Here is a 16,966-nt window from a genome sequence, read left to right on the forward strand (position 1 = left end):
CTTTCTTTCTTTCTTTCTTTCTTTCTTTCTTTCTTTCTTTCTTTCTTTCTTTCTTTCTTTCTTTCTTTCTTTCTTTCTTTCTTTCTTTCTTTCTGAGACAGGATCTCTCTGTGTAACAATCCTAGTTTTATCTTGGAACTTAATATGCAGAGCAGTCTGGCCTGGAATTCACAGAGATCCACTGTACGTAGAGGAACTTAAGTTTCTCATCCTTCACAGCTCCTGGAGCAGTGCTCTGTCCCTTGTGAGATGAATCTTTAGGAAGAAAGACACTACCATCTGTGCAGGTCACAGAGTCTCTCGTCTCTCCTCAGTCCTTGGTGCTATTGTCATTTTCCTGCTATGTAGGGCAGGCTAGTTTTATCTAGTTTAGATCTATCTTCTGAGTAATGGATTAACCACAAGGGCTGCCACCATGACAATCTCTTCCCCACTTTTCCTTTTAGTTCCTCTTTGCATTTCCTCAGCATCTGTCCTCCTCACTAGCTGATGCTTTTGCCTTCATCTACCCCAATTCTGCACAGTGGATGTACCCTAAATCCCTACAACAGAGCCTGCCACAGGGCAGCTGTGTGACAAGTGAACAGACAGCAGCATTTCTAGGGTGAGTAGGTGCAATGGCAATGGATGTACAGATTCCACAGAGTAAGTCTCTCTCTGCTCTGCCGAGCTCTGTATATTTCTGTAACACTTCATCGTACGCTGTATTACAGGTCTGCCTCCCTTCACTGGTGTTCCTAGCACACTAAAGTTAGTTTAAATAACATAGCAAGTGTACAAAAGTCTATAAACAGGGAGGCACCGTAAATGTTAAGACTTGAAACTGTAAGTCAGGTGTAAAGGCTCAGTGCCTGTAACATCAATACTTGGGAGTCTGAAGCAGAAGGATCCCTGCAGATTTGAGGCCTGCCTGGGCTACACTCTGAGTTCTAGGACAGATTGGGCTACTATTTTAGGTTGTTTCTGTTGCTGTGATAAAACATTCTGACCAAAGGCAACTTAGGGGGAAACAGGACTTATTTCAGTTTATAGGTATTTCTATTACTGAGGCAAGAACGGGAAGCAGAAACAATGGAGGAGCACTGCTAGCTGGCTTCTGTGTAGCTTGCTTTCTTTCTATCTTTCTTTCTTTTTTTTAATGTTTATTATTTTTTTATTATGTATGCATTGCTGTTTTGCCTGCATGTGTATCTGTGTGAAGGCGTTAGAAGTCTTGGAGCTGCAACTACAGACAGTGGTGAGCTGCCATGTGGATGCTGGGAATCAAACCCAGGTCCTCTGAAGAACAGCCAGTGCTCCTAACTGCTGAGCCTTATCTTCAGGCCCTTAGCCAGCTTTCTTATAGACCAGGATCATCTGCCCAGGCAATGATGCAGCCCACAGTAGGCTGGGCCCTCCTTCACACATTGATAATAATAAAAAATAATCCCCTACAGACATGGGACATGATAACAGGCTAATCTGATGTGGGCAATCAATCCCTCACTGACTCTCTTCTCAGATAACTATAGGCTGTGCCAAGTTGACAGTGACGCTAACTAGGCCAGCTATAAAGATCTGGTCTTTTAAGAAATAAAATAAAGAGGTGGGGCGTGAGTATATAGTTCACTTGCCTAGTTTGGCTTGAGGATTTAGGATCAATCCAGTACTGGGGAGATTGTGTGTATGTGAGAGAGAAATTGCCATAATTTAAGTACCTAATGAATGAGTTTAACAGTCTCCAAGGCTATGTTAGGCCTGCTAATATTAAACTTATCCAGACACCATGTTGTTGTTGTTATTTTGAGACATGATCTCATCTTGTGGTCCCGGGTTGGCCTTACATTCTCTATCCTCCTGTCTCCTCAGTCTCTGAACTGCTGGGATGACATCATCATGGTGTTCTCACCGCTTTTACAGTTAAACAAGTGATTTTCAAAAAGACTACCACTACTGTTCTGAGACTGAGATCTCAAAATAGAGATTATCGTTAAGTTTAAAATACTATGCTTGCCCATGTTGGATTCTTACTTTTTTATTTCTTGTTACTTTTTGAATTAAGGTTTCATGTAGCCCAGGCTGGCCTGAAACACATCATATAGTAAAAGACCATCTTGAATTTCTGACCTTCCTGCTTCTGACCCATAAGCACGGGGTTACAAACATGTACCACTATGCCTGGCCTACTTTTATTTATTATTGTACTATTTTACCTTTTTTTTTTTTTTTTTTTGAGATTGGGTTTCATAATGTAGCCTTGGCTGTCCTGGAACTCACTGTGTAGACCAGGCTAGCCTTGATCTCAGAGACCCGCCTTCCTCTGCCTCCCAAGTACTGGGATTAAAGGCCTGCATTACCTTTGTTTTACAGCAATTGTCACAAGAAACATCTGGGTATTTCTTACAAAAATCAGGGTTGAATCCTTTTTCACCGAAGTAAGCTAAAAGCTGTATTCTTCTGCATTCTGTTATATTTTCACAGTAATGTACCATGCTATATAAATTATTGACGTGAGTTTCCCTTGTATGATAGTTTCCATCTTTTTCCACTAAAAAAGATGAAGAGCAGAACAAAATTAAATTTTATAGTAGAAAACCAAAAGAATATGAAAACAGTATTTAAAGTAAATTCATAAATAAGAACATTGCTATTAACAATACAGTGCCAATGACATCTTTATGCTGCAAGTTACTGGCTGTTCAGGTTCACCTCTCATGGGTTTAATTTTATAAGAATGTTGTACTTCCACCTCCTCTTCATCTTCTTTTTCTTCCAGGTAAAGTCTCACAAGATGGCCTTGAAATTGTGGAATCCTCCTGTCCCAGGCTCCAAAATATTGGGATTTTCATAAGCTATTTCATACTAAAATGTTTGTTTCAAATTGAAAAATTCTTTACGTTTTATTACCCCCAATGATGGAGTTAATTTTCTCTCTCTAAGCAGATGTGCTGAGCTGGATATCTAGAGGAAGCAGGCAGAATCCATATCTGAAGTCCTAGTACACTAGGACTTCTGAAACAGTGGTCAAGAATCCAGGGGACTTCTAGGGAACTCAGACAGGGTGTCCTAGATTTAAGGGAAATAGCAATGCCCACATCTGTTGCACATTGTCCAAACTGGTCATTTGAGGTAGTTCGGTCACAGGCTTGTGAAGTTGGAACTTTAAAGTTGCTGTGGTGTAGTGCAGTAAAGCAAATATGACAAGGCTGTTGGTACATGTCTGTAATCCCAGTCCAGTAATGAGGCAAGAGGATCATGAGTTTGATAAAAGCTTGGGTTACATAGTGAGACCCTGTCTCAAAAACAAACAAACAAATAAATAAACAACAACAAGAAAAGACTGGCCAGGCACATACCTTTAATTCCAGCACTGAGACAGCAGAGGCAGGCATAATTCTGAAAGTTTAAGGCCAGCCTGGTCTACACAGTGCGTTCTAGGCCAGCCAGGTCTTCATAATTGAGAGCTAGTCTCAAACAACTACCACAACCATCCAACAAAAAGCCCCAAGGCCTGGGGATGTTGTTCAGTGGTACAAAGCTTGCCTAGCATACATGCAAGGCCCTGGGTTTGATCCCTACCATCCCCCACATGTGCTTACACAACAGAAGCTAGGAGTGCACATAAGCTATTTGAGTCCGAAGTTTAAGAACAAGAAATGAGGCTGGTGAGGCGCTGAGCAGGGTAGGTGCTTTCTGTTACGCCCGATGACCTGGGCTTAATTCCTGGGACCCACACAGTAAAAGGAGAGAACCAACTCACATAAGTTGTTCTCTGACTATCACACACGCACTGTGGCATGCACCTGTGCATGCACACACAGGACATAAATTAAAATGCAATAAAAACCATTGGTGTATACGTTCCATTAATAGGCAAGCATTATTATTAAAGAATCAAATTACTATTTTACTTCCAGTTTCTGAGTATTATTTTTTCAAATGGTTGCTAGGTTATCATGATTTGAATACTTAGACTTATTAATACAAATGTTTTTTTTTTAGAGTTATGAAAGATCATATTTTTGATAAGCCTGTTTTGAGTTGAAAATATACATGGGACATGCACTTAATGTCCCTGTAGATGTTGGGTAACATAGCAGGCATAAACTGCTGGTCACTGACCCTGGCGGTCGTACGGCTGACTACAAGTTGAGGCTGCCAGCACCCTACATCACAAGATAAAACCAAACTGTATCTTACTAGCTCATAAAAGTGTAGGGGTGGAGAAATAGCTCAGTGGTTAAGAGCACTTGATGTTCACGTAGAGGATATGGGTTTGGTTCTCAGGGCCCACATGGCAGACCATATTCAGCTATCAGGGAGTCTGATGCCCTCTTCTGGTTTTCACAGGCACCAGGCACACACGTGGTTCACATATACATTCAGGCATTTACATATACATATAAAATAAAATTTAGATGGGGTTGAAGAGATGGCTCAGCGGTTAAGACTCTGGCTGCTCTTCCAGAGGCTATGAGTTCAATTCCCAGCAACCACATGGTGGCTCACAACCATCTGTAATGGTATCTGACACCCTCTTCTGGTGTGTCTGAAGTGAGCAACAGTGTACTCACATACATTAAATAAATAAATAAATAAAAATTAAGAGCCTTCCTCCGAAGCCTCCCCCTACCAAAATTTAAAATTTAAAGTATGGCTTAATTGAACAAATCAAGCTATCATAAAGCTGAAATCAGTCAAGCCACCATACATGGAAGGCTGCTTGTCCAGGTTCAGTTTAAGAACACAAATCAGGGCTGGTGAGATGGCTCAGTGGGTAAGAGCACCCGACTGTTCTTCCAAAGGTCTGGAGTTCAAATACCAGCAACCACTCGGTGGCTCATAACCATCCGTAACAAGATCTGACACCCTCTTCTGGAGTATCTGAAGACAGTTATAGTGTACTTACATATAATAAATAAATAAGTCTTAAAAAAAAAAAAAAAAAAAGAACACAAATCAGCCATCCACATGTGGCCAACTCATTGCTTTGGGCTGAGTATCCTTTGGGTGCAGTTAAGATCACGCTCAGGCTTTGCAGTTAGATGAACTTGAAGATTAGGGACCTGTGCCTCACTACTTCTCCATCTTGTCCTCTCCTCTGCAATAAGGTAAGTAATTGTCTCATCGTTTAGAGCTGTGGTGAAGATAAAATGAGCTGACAGGTAGTAAAGCATTTAAGACAGCAAGAGGTGGCTTGGTGGTTCACTGCTGCACTTAAAAGACTGAGGCAGGGGATCACAGGTTCAAGGCCAACCTGGGCTATACCAAGTGAGATTGTATCTCAAAAGAAAACCAACAAAAAGCCCAACAAACAACAATAAGAAACTAACAACCTTGTCTTAAAAAACAAAAACAAAACAACTAACCCAACTCAAAAAACTGCCCTAACATATGGGAAGTGCGGATGAACCACACTGCACCAGTATGACAGCGCATCAGACCGTTCCTCCCACAAATGGTCCCTCAAGTACCCTGGGCAAGTTACAAAATCTATTTGTAGCTCACTTTTTCACAGGAGTTACTGTGGCCACTGCCATTTCCTATGCTCAGTACCTGTGCCAGCATAAAGGAGACCAGAGTCTCAAAAACATAGGATTACAAAACATATTTAAGAAGGGAGCGCACATGATAAAATCAGCTTCCTGAGCCAGCTGACATTGAGGTGACATATGTAAGTATACCCACGCTGAAAGGCATCTGTACAAGGCTGTGATGACACATGGTGATGACCGTGAAGTCAGTAAAAAGCTTATGATTCTATAATACAATTACATTTATATTTTACTTATGTGCACAAATGCACACCAATATATGCATGTATGTACATATATGCTAGCTCATATATAAGTGAAGGACAGAAGACATCTCTTGGGGTTACTGAGCTCAGGTTATCAGGCTTGGTGATAAGCATTTAACCACTGAGACATCTCACAGATTTACATTATAAGACACTTGCACTTGGGCAAGGCGAACACTGAATACAAGGTGCTGCCTGTCTCTAATGGAAAAGGGTAAAGTAGAAGAGGGGTACACAGGGGAATTTGGCTCTATTGCCCCTCCTGTCCTTCTTCCTTTCCTCCTCCCTCTAAGACTGGGTCTCACTCTCCCCTCTCATTTTTCTGAGACAGGGTTTCATTTTGTTGCCTGGACCAGCCTCAATCAATTCAATTCCTAGGTTCAAGCAATTCTCCAAGGTCAGCAAGCAAGACTCAGTCATACACCTCTATTCCTGGCTCTCCTCAACTCTCCACTAACCTGGATGGTTCTGATGGTTCCTGGAAGGGGTGCTATATGTAAGAGTGCGCACGACTGGGCCTGGAAGGGTATGAAGGAACCCACGATCTGGAGGGTTAGCCTGCCTGTTCTGGAATACACTGCTTTGTGCATGTCAGCATCACATGACTTCACTAAACAATAATGTATACCTTTATAAGAAAGTAAAATAAACTTTACAATATATATAAATGCCTCCATTTTTCTATGACTGATAAGAATAGGACCCAAGTACTACAACAGCAGGGGCAGAGATGGACCAAGACAGACAGAATGTGGTATGTGGCTTACTCATTATAAGTCTCTTCAGTCTGGTCACATCATGATAGGTATAGAAAAGCACGCAGTGAGATATTTCCCCATCTCTTCCAGCTCGGCCGGATTCTTGGTAATAACCCTCCACAGATTTAGGAAGAGATGCATGAATCACAAATCGCACATCCGGTTTGTCAATTCCCATTCCAAACGCAATTGTCGCACAGATAACCTGATATGAAAATAGAAGCCTATTAGACTCACAATGCATTAACTAACAATTTAAAAGAACTGTGCACAACAGTATTTAGCATTTCCAAGGTGTGATTTTCATATTGGTAACTTAGGATTCTATTCAGATCTAAGAAGGTAGAAGACCCTGCTCAGGGTGGCAGGATCTTTCTGTGGACTTGGTATCACCATCAGAAGGATTCTGAATCAACTGCAAGCAGACTTTTCTGTGCTGATTGTCTGTCCTCTGTTCCTGATAAGAATGTGTGGTGGCTGTTGCTTACATAGCCATGGCATTCACGTTAAGGTGCAATAGTCTGGGCTCCAGGTGGTCTTAGCCCTAAGAGGTAATTGCTGCTAGTTCTTCCCAGGCTCAGAAACAACGATATTCTCATTCGCTCTAGTGTTTATCACCAATTTTCAAGATGTAACCAAGTGATCGTATGCTAACTCATGTTATTCAACAGCTGATTTCAAAGTAAAAGCTTATGCAATTTTAACTGTAGATAAAAGTTTGAGTTACTTATTCAGAAAGAAAACAAAATGACAAAACCCATAAAAACAAAATAGAACAAACGGAAAGGCCAAGGACGGTTCTTCTTGATCCATATGAATTATTTGGTGGGAGCTAGGCAACAGTCAGTCTTTAGGAGCTTGACAAATTTGTTTCAAGAGTATCTATTTTGAGGCCTGAAGAGATGGAGCAGTTGTTAAAGAGGGTAAACTGCTCTTGCAGAGCACCGGAGTCAAGTTTCCAGAACCAAGGTGAGCAGCAGCTCACAATTGCCTATAAACTCCAGGTGACGCAAGGACCTCTTCCTGCTTCTGTGGGTACCCACATACACATATGCAAGATTAAAAACAAAATGAGCTGGGCTCTGTAAGCAGCTCTACAACTGCCTGTTAACTCTAGTCCTGGGGACTGAGGGCACCTGCATTCACACGCAAATTTCCCCCATCTCCATATTCACAATGAAAAATAGAGTATTTCAGTTGAAAATCTAGGACTTAATTTGATCAAGACCAAAATACTGTATATTCAGGCAAAATTACATTATACAAATAAAGTTGACTTTTTAAGCACTTAAAAAATAACTTGCTATTGCATGAATAGCATTACAAAAATGACAGAAAAAATATCTAGTGGTCACATTAAGGCTAATGACACGATTTTGCCACTAGGAGTGTAAGAGGCCCAGGGTCAGCAGATCAGCATACCATTAGCACAGGAGGGACTGACTGGCTTGTACTCAAGGTTACTCACACATCTAAACCTATGGCTCTTTTATTAAAAAGAGATGTCCATGGCTGCAGAGACGGCTTGTCAGTTAAGAGTACAGGCTGCTCTCCCAGAGGACATAGGTTCAGTTCCAGCCCCCACATGACAGCTTACAACTGTCTAACTCCTGTTCCAAGCAATCTGACATCCTCACATAGTCATGTATACAGTCAAAGCACCAATGCATTAAGTTGAAAAAAAAAAAGGAAATACTCCATGTAAAAGAAAGTGCACTACAGCCTCTAATGATGGAGAGCTGGCAAAGGCTGCAGAAAAGAGAGATGCTGGCCCACAGTAGCTCTAGAGTCACACAGGCAAGCTGCAGCCACAGTGTTAGTTAGGTGAGTGCATGGCTGTGAGGCACATGGCACAGGCTATTCCAATCATTTCTGAAAGTTCTTCCTTTTCTTTGTATTTACCACAGGCGAGAGCAGGCCCAGGTTGACTTCAAACTCATGAGCGTCTGGCCTCAGCTTCCCAAGTAAGGAGCCCACAGGCACAAGCTACCATGCTCACTTATCAACACTTAAGATAACTGGAGGAAAATGGCCTCGGTGAATTCTAACATCCTTATTTGTGTGTTGCTTTTAAACTTGAGGCTACACTCATTCTCTTTTATTTACTTTAAATTGTTTTATTGAGACAGGGTCTCTATCTATGTAGTCCTGGCTGTCCTAGAACTTGCTATGCAGACCAGACAGTCCTTAAACTTACAGAAGAGCAGAGATTAAAAGATGTGCCCATTGGGCTGGTGAGATGGCTCAGCGGGTAGGAGCACCCGACTGTTCTTCCAAATCCCAGCAACCACATGGTGGCTCAAACCATCCTTAACAAGATTTGACTCCCTCTTCTGGAGTATCTGAAGACAGCTACAGTGTACTTACATATAATAAATAAATAAAATCTTAAAAAAAAAAAAAAAGATATGCCCTCTACACCTGGCTTATATATATATATATTGTTTGTTTCTCATTAAGGATGGTTGTGAGCCACCATGTGGTTGCTGGGATTTGAACTCTTGACCTCTGGAAGAGCAATCAGTGCTCTTAACTGCTGAGCCATCTCACCAGCCCATAAACTGATTTTTTAAACTAGGTAACCAATTCCATAATTGAATAACTTTTTACCTCTAAAAATTACAATGGTGGCACATGCCTTGAATCCCAGCACTTGAGAGGCCACGAAGGCAGATCTCTGTGAGCTCCAGACCAGGCTGGGCTACATGGCAAGTTCTAGGACAGTCAAGACTACATAGAAAGACCCTGTTTAAAAACAAACAAACAAACAAACAAAATTATGCATGTTGTACGCATGTGTTGCAAACGTGTGCCCACAGATGCTGGAACTTGGGTGTAAGATCTCCTCATGCTGGAGTTACAAGTGGCTGTGAGTACCTATGTGGGTGCTGGGAACCAAACTTGGGTCCTGTACAAGAGCAGTGTATGTTTTTAACCATTAAGCAACCCCTTTGTCTCCCTCTTCCCCCAGGATTGGGTCTCATGTAGCCCAGGCTAGCCTCAAATCCAGCATGTAGCTGAGGGCCGTCTTGGACTTCCGGTGCTCCTGCTTCCCCCGCGCGTGGAGGTCATGGTCTTATAGTGCCTTGTGCAGTCTTATGTGCTGATGAGGACTGAATCCGGGTCCTCTGCACAAGCTACATATCCAACCCCATTTCTCATAAATATTAAACTTTATCATCTAGTGTTTTTACATGTAACAAACTGCAAACAGTATTCATGATATAATTTTTGTTTTGTTTTTCAAAACCCTGGCTGTCCTGGAACTCACTCTGTAGACCAGGCTGGCCTTGAACTCAAGAGATCTGCCTGCCTCTGCCTCTGCCTCCTGAGTGCTGGGATTAGAGGTGCATGCCACCACTACCTCCACCCAGTCATGTTATTGATTTTATTGCCAAACTCATAACTTCACTTGAATATTCATCTAGAAAAATTTTATAAAAGTTCTTCAAAGAAAAATATTGGAATTTTGATTAAATATACAGATTGAAATCTGTCCTTACTTCAGTTAAGATAAACCAAAAAATTACTTTCTTATTTTATTTTTTTTTCCTTTTAAAGTAGAGTCTCACGAACTCTCAGCCACCCGAGTGTGGGGACTGTAGGAATAGGCCACCACACAGGGTTCTGTCTTTGTTATTTTCAACACAAATGACAATGAATGGCTGGGACACTTTTCAGGCCCAGTCTTCCCCCTTCTGAGTCTGAAGACTGCCCTGTGTTTGGTACATGTATCTCATGAATTAGTGTAGAATATATTTGACTATTTCATCTGTGTCTACTATTCTGCTGAAGTCTTCCTTGGATGCAATTATTACTCTTAGGATAATAATCCCTATTCCCTATTACTAAAAATAACATTTTAGGAGTGGTGGCACACGCTTTTAATCCCAGCACTTGGGAGGCAGGGGCAGGCGGATTTCTGAGTTCGAGGCCAGCCTGGTCTACAAAGTGAGTTCCAGGACAGCCAGGGTTACACAGAGAACCCCGCCTGCCTCTGCCTCTCAAGTGCTGGGATTAAAGGCGTGCGCCACCACTGTCCCACTTTTCTCTCTCTCTCTCTCTCTCTCTCTCTCTCTCTCTCTCTCTCTCTCTCTCTCTCTCTCTCTCTCTCTCTCTCCCTCCCTCCCTCCCTCTGTCCCTCTCTCCCTCCCTCAAAAGGAAAAAGCCAAACCAGGTAACATGTGGAAGCAGGAGGGTTGCCCTGGTTTCAATTACATAGCAAGACCCTATTTCAAACAAAACCTATATTATGTACGTTCAAGATTGCTGATAACAATGAAAGGTCTGCAGACTTCTGCAAGCATCACCTGGCAGCTGTCCTGGTTGATCCACTTGTGCTGCACCTCATCTCTGGCAGAATCACTGAGGCCCGCATGGTAAGCCAGGGCAGCAAGGCCTTCTCTCTGTAAAGTGTCAGCCATTGTGTCACATTCCCTCCTGGAGAGGCAGTAAATTATCCCTGAGTCATCTGCCAAGAAGCCCAAAGAGCAGTAGTGAGGAATCATGCCATTTCACTTAAATAACAACCCATTTCCACAGGTTCCTAGAATACATGGAATTTCCCCCTAAAGAGACCTTTACAGCACTTCTTCCCCCCCCCCCCCCCCGGAGACAGGGTTTCTCTGTGTAGCCCTGGCTGTCCTGAACTCACTTTGTAGACAGGGCTGGTCTTGAACTCAGAAATCTGCCTGCCTCTGCCTCCCGAGTGCTGGGATTAAAGGCGTGCGCCACCACACCCGGCTCTTTACAGCACTCTTATGATACAGGATGATCATGCACAACAGTTCAAGCAAGGAATTTGTGAACACAGGAAGTAAGACTGGATTTGTAACCCTGTTCTTGTGAGGGTGTCCAGGAATGACTCCTGGGCTGTCTCACACTGACTCAACAATGGGGAGCTACCTTGATAAAAAATTTTGTAGAGACATATGGCAAAAATTATCAAGAGCCTGGTAAAAACCCTCTGACCCAGTTTCCTTCCAGGAAAAAAAAAAACCAAAGAAATAAAGTGGTACAAGGAGCCGTACTCAAAGTTTTGGTACAAAAGAAGCTCAATAGAAAACATATGAGGATAATTAAGATAAAGAACTATGAAATAAGTATATTATAACTATTAAACAGTGCTTTCTAAGTTTACGAAAGCCATGAGGAAACAATGAAGACATTGAAGATGGGTCACATGCAAGCAGTTATGAATGTCAGAGACTCATTTTAGCTACCATAAGGCAAAGGCAAACACACTTGGGAGAAGACACTAAAGCAGGGCTGTGTTATTCATACCCTGAGATACACCAGAGAAAAAGACCGACACCAAGGATGAGAATGCAAGTGTGTAAGAGGTATACTTAATATATTTGTTAGGAGTTATTGTTATCTAACAAAGTGAGATTTCAAAGTTATATTATTCCCTACAATTAGCAAGTTGGTACTATCATAATGCACAAAGAAAATGTTAACATGCAATTTCATGTATTCTATTGTAGTACAGTGAATATAGAAAAGACTTTTTAAATTTATTACTTTTAGACATAATTAATTACACAACTGTACTCACAAGGGTGATGCTTTCTGATCCACTCTAGGCAATCAAATGCTACTTTTTTGGGCTTCTTTGGTAATACATAGTATTTCAGATTGTGTCTGTTAAAGCTCATGCTAAACCTAAAAGAAGATCCAAACACAAAATTTAATTACTATGAGAAAATACAGTTGTATCCATTATCATCAAATGAATGCTTTCACCCAAAATGCTTCCCCCCCAATGATATGGCATTAGGAGGGGGCCTCTGGGGGTAATTAGGTGGGGAGGTAGAGTCACTAAGGAGATCAGGGTCCTTATAAAAACAGAGGAGCTGGAGAGATAGGTTGGCTGTTAAGACCAGTTACTGCTCTATCAGAGGACTGGAATTTGAAATCCAACACTCATGTTAGACATCTCAGAAATATCTGTAACTCTAGTCCTCCAAAATTCAACATTCTCATTTGGGCTTCACGGTACCCACACATATACAAGGATGTATGCATACAAAGACATAGTTAAATAAATATTAAGGAAAAAAATCAAAAAACAAAACTAAAACTATCCAAACAGAGACCTCACTGACCCTTCCCTCCCTAGCGCATATGGCTCCAGTGTGAATACCACCAAGTGTAAAACAGGGGGAGGAGCCCCAGACAAAGGAGGAATTGGAATTTTGATCTTGTTTTTAGAATCTAGGGCCACAAGAAATAAACTGTTGGGCTGGTGAGATGACTCAGTGAGTAAGAGCACTGACTACTCTTCTGAAGGTCCAGAGTTCAAATCCCAGCAACCACATGGTGGCTCATAACCATCCATAACGAGGTCTGATGCCCTCTTCTGGAGTGTCTGAAGACAGCTACAGTGTACTTACATGTAATAAATAAATAAACCTTAAAAAAAAAAAAAAGAAATAAACTGTTGTCTGAGTCATCCAGTCTATGATGCTGTTACAGCAGCTCAAATGAAGGTAGCATCTTCAAATATTAAATACTGATTTTTTTCCACCATGCAAACTTCATTAACAAGCTGTCTTATGTTGACCATTATCCCTGGCAGATGACATAATGAAACACTGAAATGGACCTTACATTAAGAATTAAAGATTTAGCCGGGCGGTGGTGGCGCACGCCTTTAATCCCAGCACTTGGGAGGCAGAGACAGGCAGATTTCTGAGTTTGAGGTCAGCCTGGTCTACAAAGTGAATTCCAGGACAGCCAGGAATATACAGAGAAACCCTGTCTCGAAAAACCAAAAAAACCCAACCCCCCGAAACTCAAACAAACAAAAACAAACAAACACGCGGCGAGGAAGAACAACGTCCGCAGACTAGGTGACAGAGACCTGGACTGCAGGTTTAAAACAAAAAAGGGGGCAATTCAAGAGCACAGCCTCGGGGCCACGTGGACTAGAAGCAGAGGTGGGGGCCTGGTGGGTGAAGTGCTTGCTGTATAATCAGGAGGGCCTGAATTTGGATCCCTACCACCCATGCCAAGAGCTCTGTCCAGTAACATGCTCCAGTGACATGGCAGGCAAAGACAGGAGGATCTTAGGGGCTCATCTGGCCAGCCAGGTGACTAGCAAAGCTCCAAGTTCAACCCTGTCTCAATTACCACTGAGAGAGAAAGACACCAGATGCTTACGCCTGGCATAAGCACACACCAGCATATCTCTCTCTCTCTCTCTCTCTCTCTCTCTCTCTCTCTCTCTCACACACACACACACACACACACACACAGAGCAGAAATGGCAATATAGTTAGACTCTGTCTCAAAAACACAAACAAAAACAAACATGGCTAAAAGATTTAAATGATTAAGGAAAATTATACAATAAGTAAATGTAACTTAAATATTTAAAATGATAAGGGGGCAGTACACACATGGCAGAAATAAACAAATGGAGAGATCCTGGGCCCTGTACTTTTGCTCTGGGCTGCAAAGGGAGTGCGGTGACTATGACACAAGCATTCCCTCCTCTGGGTGACGCTCTGGGCACCTATGAATCCTTCATGTTTCCTTAGTTCATTCTCTGTATGGCCTTCTGTCTTCCTTCTAGATTCTTCTGTGAATTCCTTCCTTCTGTGTCAGGATCTTACAGAACTACAATTCCACAGGCACTTTAGTGGGTTCTCCTGGCCCCATGTTCTCTCCTTTCTCTTTCCCTCCGTGGTAGGTTTCTCAGAACACCCAGCTCTGTCCTCACATCAAGTAGTCACACATGCCATTTCACTGCTCACCACTTCTCTTCTGTTTCTGCCACTACCCTACCAAATATCTGCTGTTACACTTTCTTTCCTATAGCTTAAAATTACTTCTTTATTAATGGGGGGCACTCATGGCACATGTGCAGCGGTCAGACCTTTCATATTTCCCTCGTCATATGCCTCTTTGTCCTTTCTAATATAAACAATGGAACCTTACCTTCTACCCTCTCAGAATGTTATCACCACACACTGTTCCAGAGTATCAAACAAAACGAAGTCAATTATAGCATGGGTGTAAGTGAAATTTCTTAATCACAGCACCAGAAACCCTTGGCAGGACTACCTGTGTTTAGTTGTTTTACCTACTTTTGTTAACAGTAAAGAGTGTTGTTGGGAACAGAGAATTCCAGCCTTGAGGGTTCTGACTTCAGATGTAATGTTAGCCATGCAGAGCTCTCACCTCAAAAGGACTGACCCTTGAAACTACCACAGGATGCAGGACTCTGATTCTTGTGATACTATTATTTAATATCCTTTCCCACCAGATTAGAGGATATGGATTTCAGAGCTAGACAAGGCTAACTAGTGAGGCCTTGTCTAAAACAACTGCTTAGCAATATAAATGATGAAGAAATCTGCAGACTTACGTGAGCTGATGTGAGCTTCCTACTGACAGGAATGCTGTAGGGACTGTGAGTAGGAATGCCTTTATGCCTACCCACTCCCCACTTTAAACCTCATGTTAATTTTTTTCATTTTTTAAAATTAATTAATCTAATGTTTTACACTCCATATTTTATTCCCCACCCACCCACCTTCTGACTGTTCCACATCCCATACCTCCTCCCTACCCCCACCCCACCTGACCTCTAACCTCCCTGGGGCCTCTGGTCTCTTGAGGGTTAGGTGCATCTCTAAGTGAACACAGACCTGGCAGTCCTCTACTGTATGTGTGTTGGGGGCCTCATATCAGTTGGTGTATGCTGCCTGTTTGGTGGTCCAGTGTTTGAAAGATCGCAGGGGTCCAGATTAACCAAGACTGTTGGTCCTCCTAAAGGATCTCCCTTCTTGTCAACTACACGTTCATTTTAAAGAGTTTCATTCATGCCAGGCGTGGTGGCGCCGCACACCTTTGATCCCAGCACTTGGGAGGCAGAGGCAGGCGGATTTGTGAGTTTGAGGCCAGCCTGGTCTACAGAGTGAGTTCCAGGACAACCAGGGCTACACAGAGAAACCCTGTCTCGAAAAACCAACAATAAATAAATAAATAATAAAAAAAAGTTTCATTCATTTAAAATGACAAATGCTTTAGATCAAAAACAAACATTGGGATATACGTGAGGGAGTCATAACCCTCACAGATAGATTCTAGGAATATAAAACAGTGCAGCCTCTTTGGAAGACAGCCTGATAGTTCTTTAAAGGGTGAAGCAGGGGCTAGTTAAGAGTATGTAAGTGGGGCTGGTGAGATGGCTCAGAGGTTAAGAGTGCTGACTGCTCTTCCAAAGGTCCTGAGTTCAAATCCCAGCAACCACATGGTGGCTCACAACCATCCATAACAAAATCTGATGCCCTCTTCTGGAGTCTCTGAAGACAGCTACAGTGTACTTACATATAATGAATGAATGAATAAATAAATAAATAAATAAATATTTAAAAAAAAAAAAAGAGTATGTAAGCTCCAGCAAAAATCCTACAACACACAGCTTACAACTGCCTGCAACCCCCTCTTCTCACTTCACAAGTACCGGAATGCATGTGCTTCACATACAAACAGGCTGGCACACATACACCCTGTAAGTAAAAGTAAATGAACCTTTTAAAGATGACACAGAGCTATAATATGACCTGATGATCCAACTGCTAGCAATACACCAAAGAGAAATGGAGACACCTATAAGAGAATTATTTGTAACAGCCAACAAAATGGAAACAATACTACTATTAGGTGAGTAGCTGAAGAAGGAACTAAACTACACAATGGAATATTCTTTTCAGCATCAAATATTGAAAATATTTTGCTACCAAGTAGTGAGGGGGACAGTGAGATGGCTTAGTGGGTAAAAGCATTTGCTGCCAAGTCTAATAATGACCTAAATTTGGTCCCAGGATCTACATGTAGAAGAGAACCAACTCCAGTTGTCCTCTGACTTCCACATTCCTGTCCTAGCATACACACACACACACACGCACACGTGTGCATGCGAGATAAGAAATAGTCATACACAAATAGAACGAATGTTTATATGAGATACCCAGTGTGGGCAAACTTATGCACAGAAAGTAGTCTGGTGGTTGCCAATGGCTGGTGGGGTAAGGAGAGGAAAGGGGAAGGACACCATCGATAACAGGTAAAGTTTTAGAGGGTGGCAAAGTTCTCAGATTATGGTGATGGTGTACAACTTATAACACCGCAAACTACTGTGTCACATGTTAACAGCGTGAGTTGGACGATGTGGATGTATTCAGCAAAGCTCCTATTAAAAACATCTGGAATATAATCTGAAATTTGTTTGATTTGTGACTTAATTGGGAAAATAGAACTATTTACTATTTAATTTGGTCAAATAAACCTTTACTAAAAAGAATAAAATATTATGAGCTTTGAACAGAAACTTGTAGATCACAAATTCAATTAAAACTAAAACAAAGAAATCATTCTACCACAGAAGATCTGCAGGCACTAATGGAGAGCAACATTC

The 16,966-nt window shown here is 41.9% G+C and overlaps 1 protein-coding gene across 1 annotated transcript in view; it reads right to left on the reverse strand.

The window, feature by feature from the left end:
* Positions 1-16,966, reverse strand: part of Blm (BLM RecQ like helicase) — an 88,445-nt gene that overhangs the window by 12,145 nt on the left and 59,334 nt on the right. The window contains exons 13-16 of the mRNA XM_021193780.1: positions 12,095-12,201; positions 10,848-11,008; positions 6,547-6,742; positions 2,337-2,527 (exon numbers count right to left, since the gene is read on the reverse strand). Coding sequence (XP_021049439.1) covers positions 2,337-2,527; positions 6,547-6,742; positions 10,848-11,008; positions 12,095-12,201 — 655 coding nt within the window. The remainder of the gene's footprint in view (positions 1-2,336; positions 2,528-6,546; positions 6,743-10,847; positions 11,009-12,094; positions 12,202-16,966) is intronic.

Source organism: Mus pahari, chromosome 1 (genome assembly GCF_900095145.1).
Source record: "Mus pahari chromosome 1, PAHARI_EIJ_v1.1, whole genome shotgun sequence".
Lineage (NCBI taxonomy): Eukaryota > Metazoa > Chordata > Mammalia > Rodentia > Muridae > Mus > Mus pahari.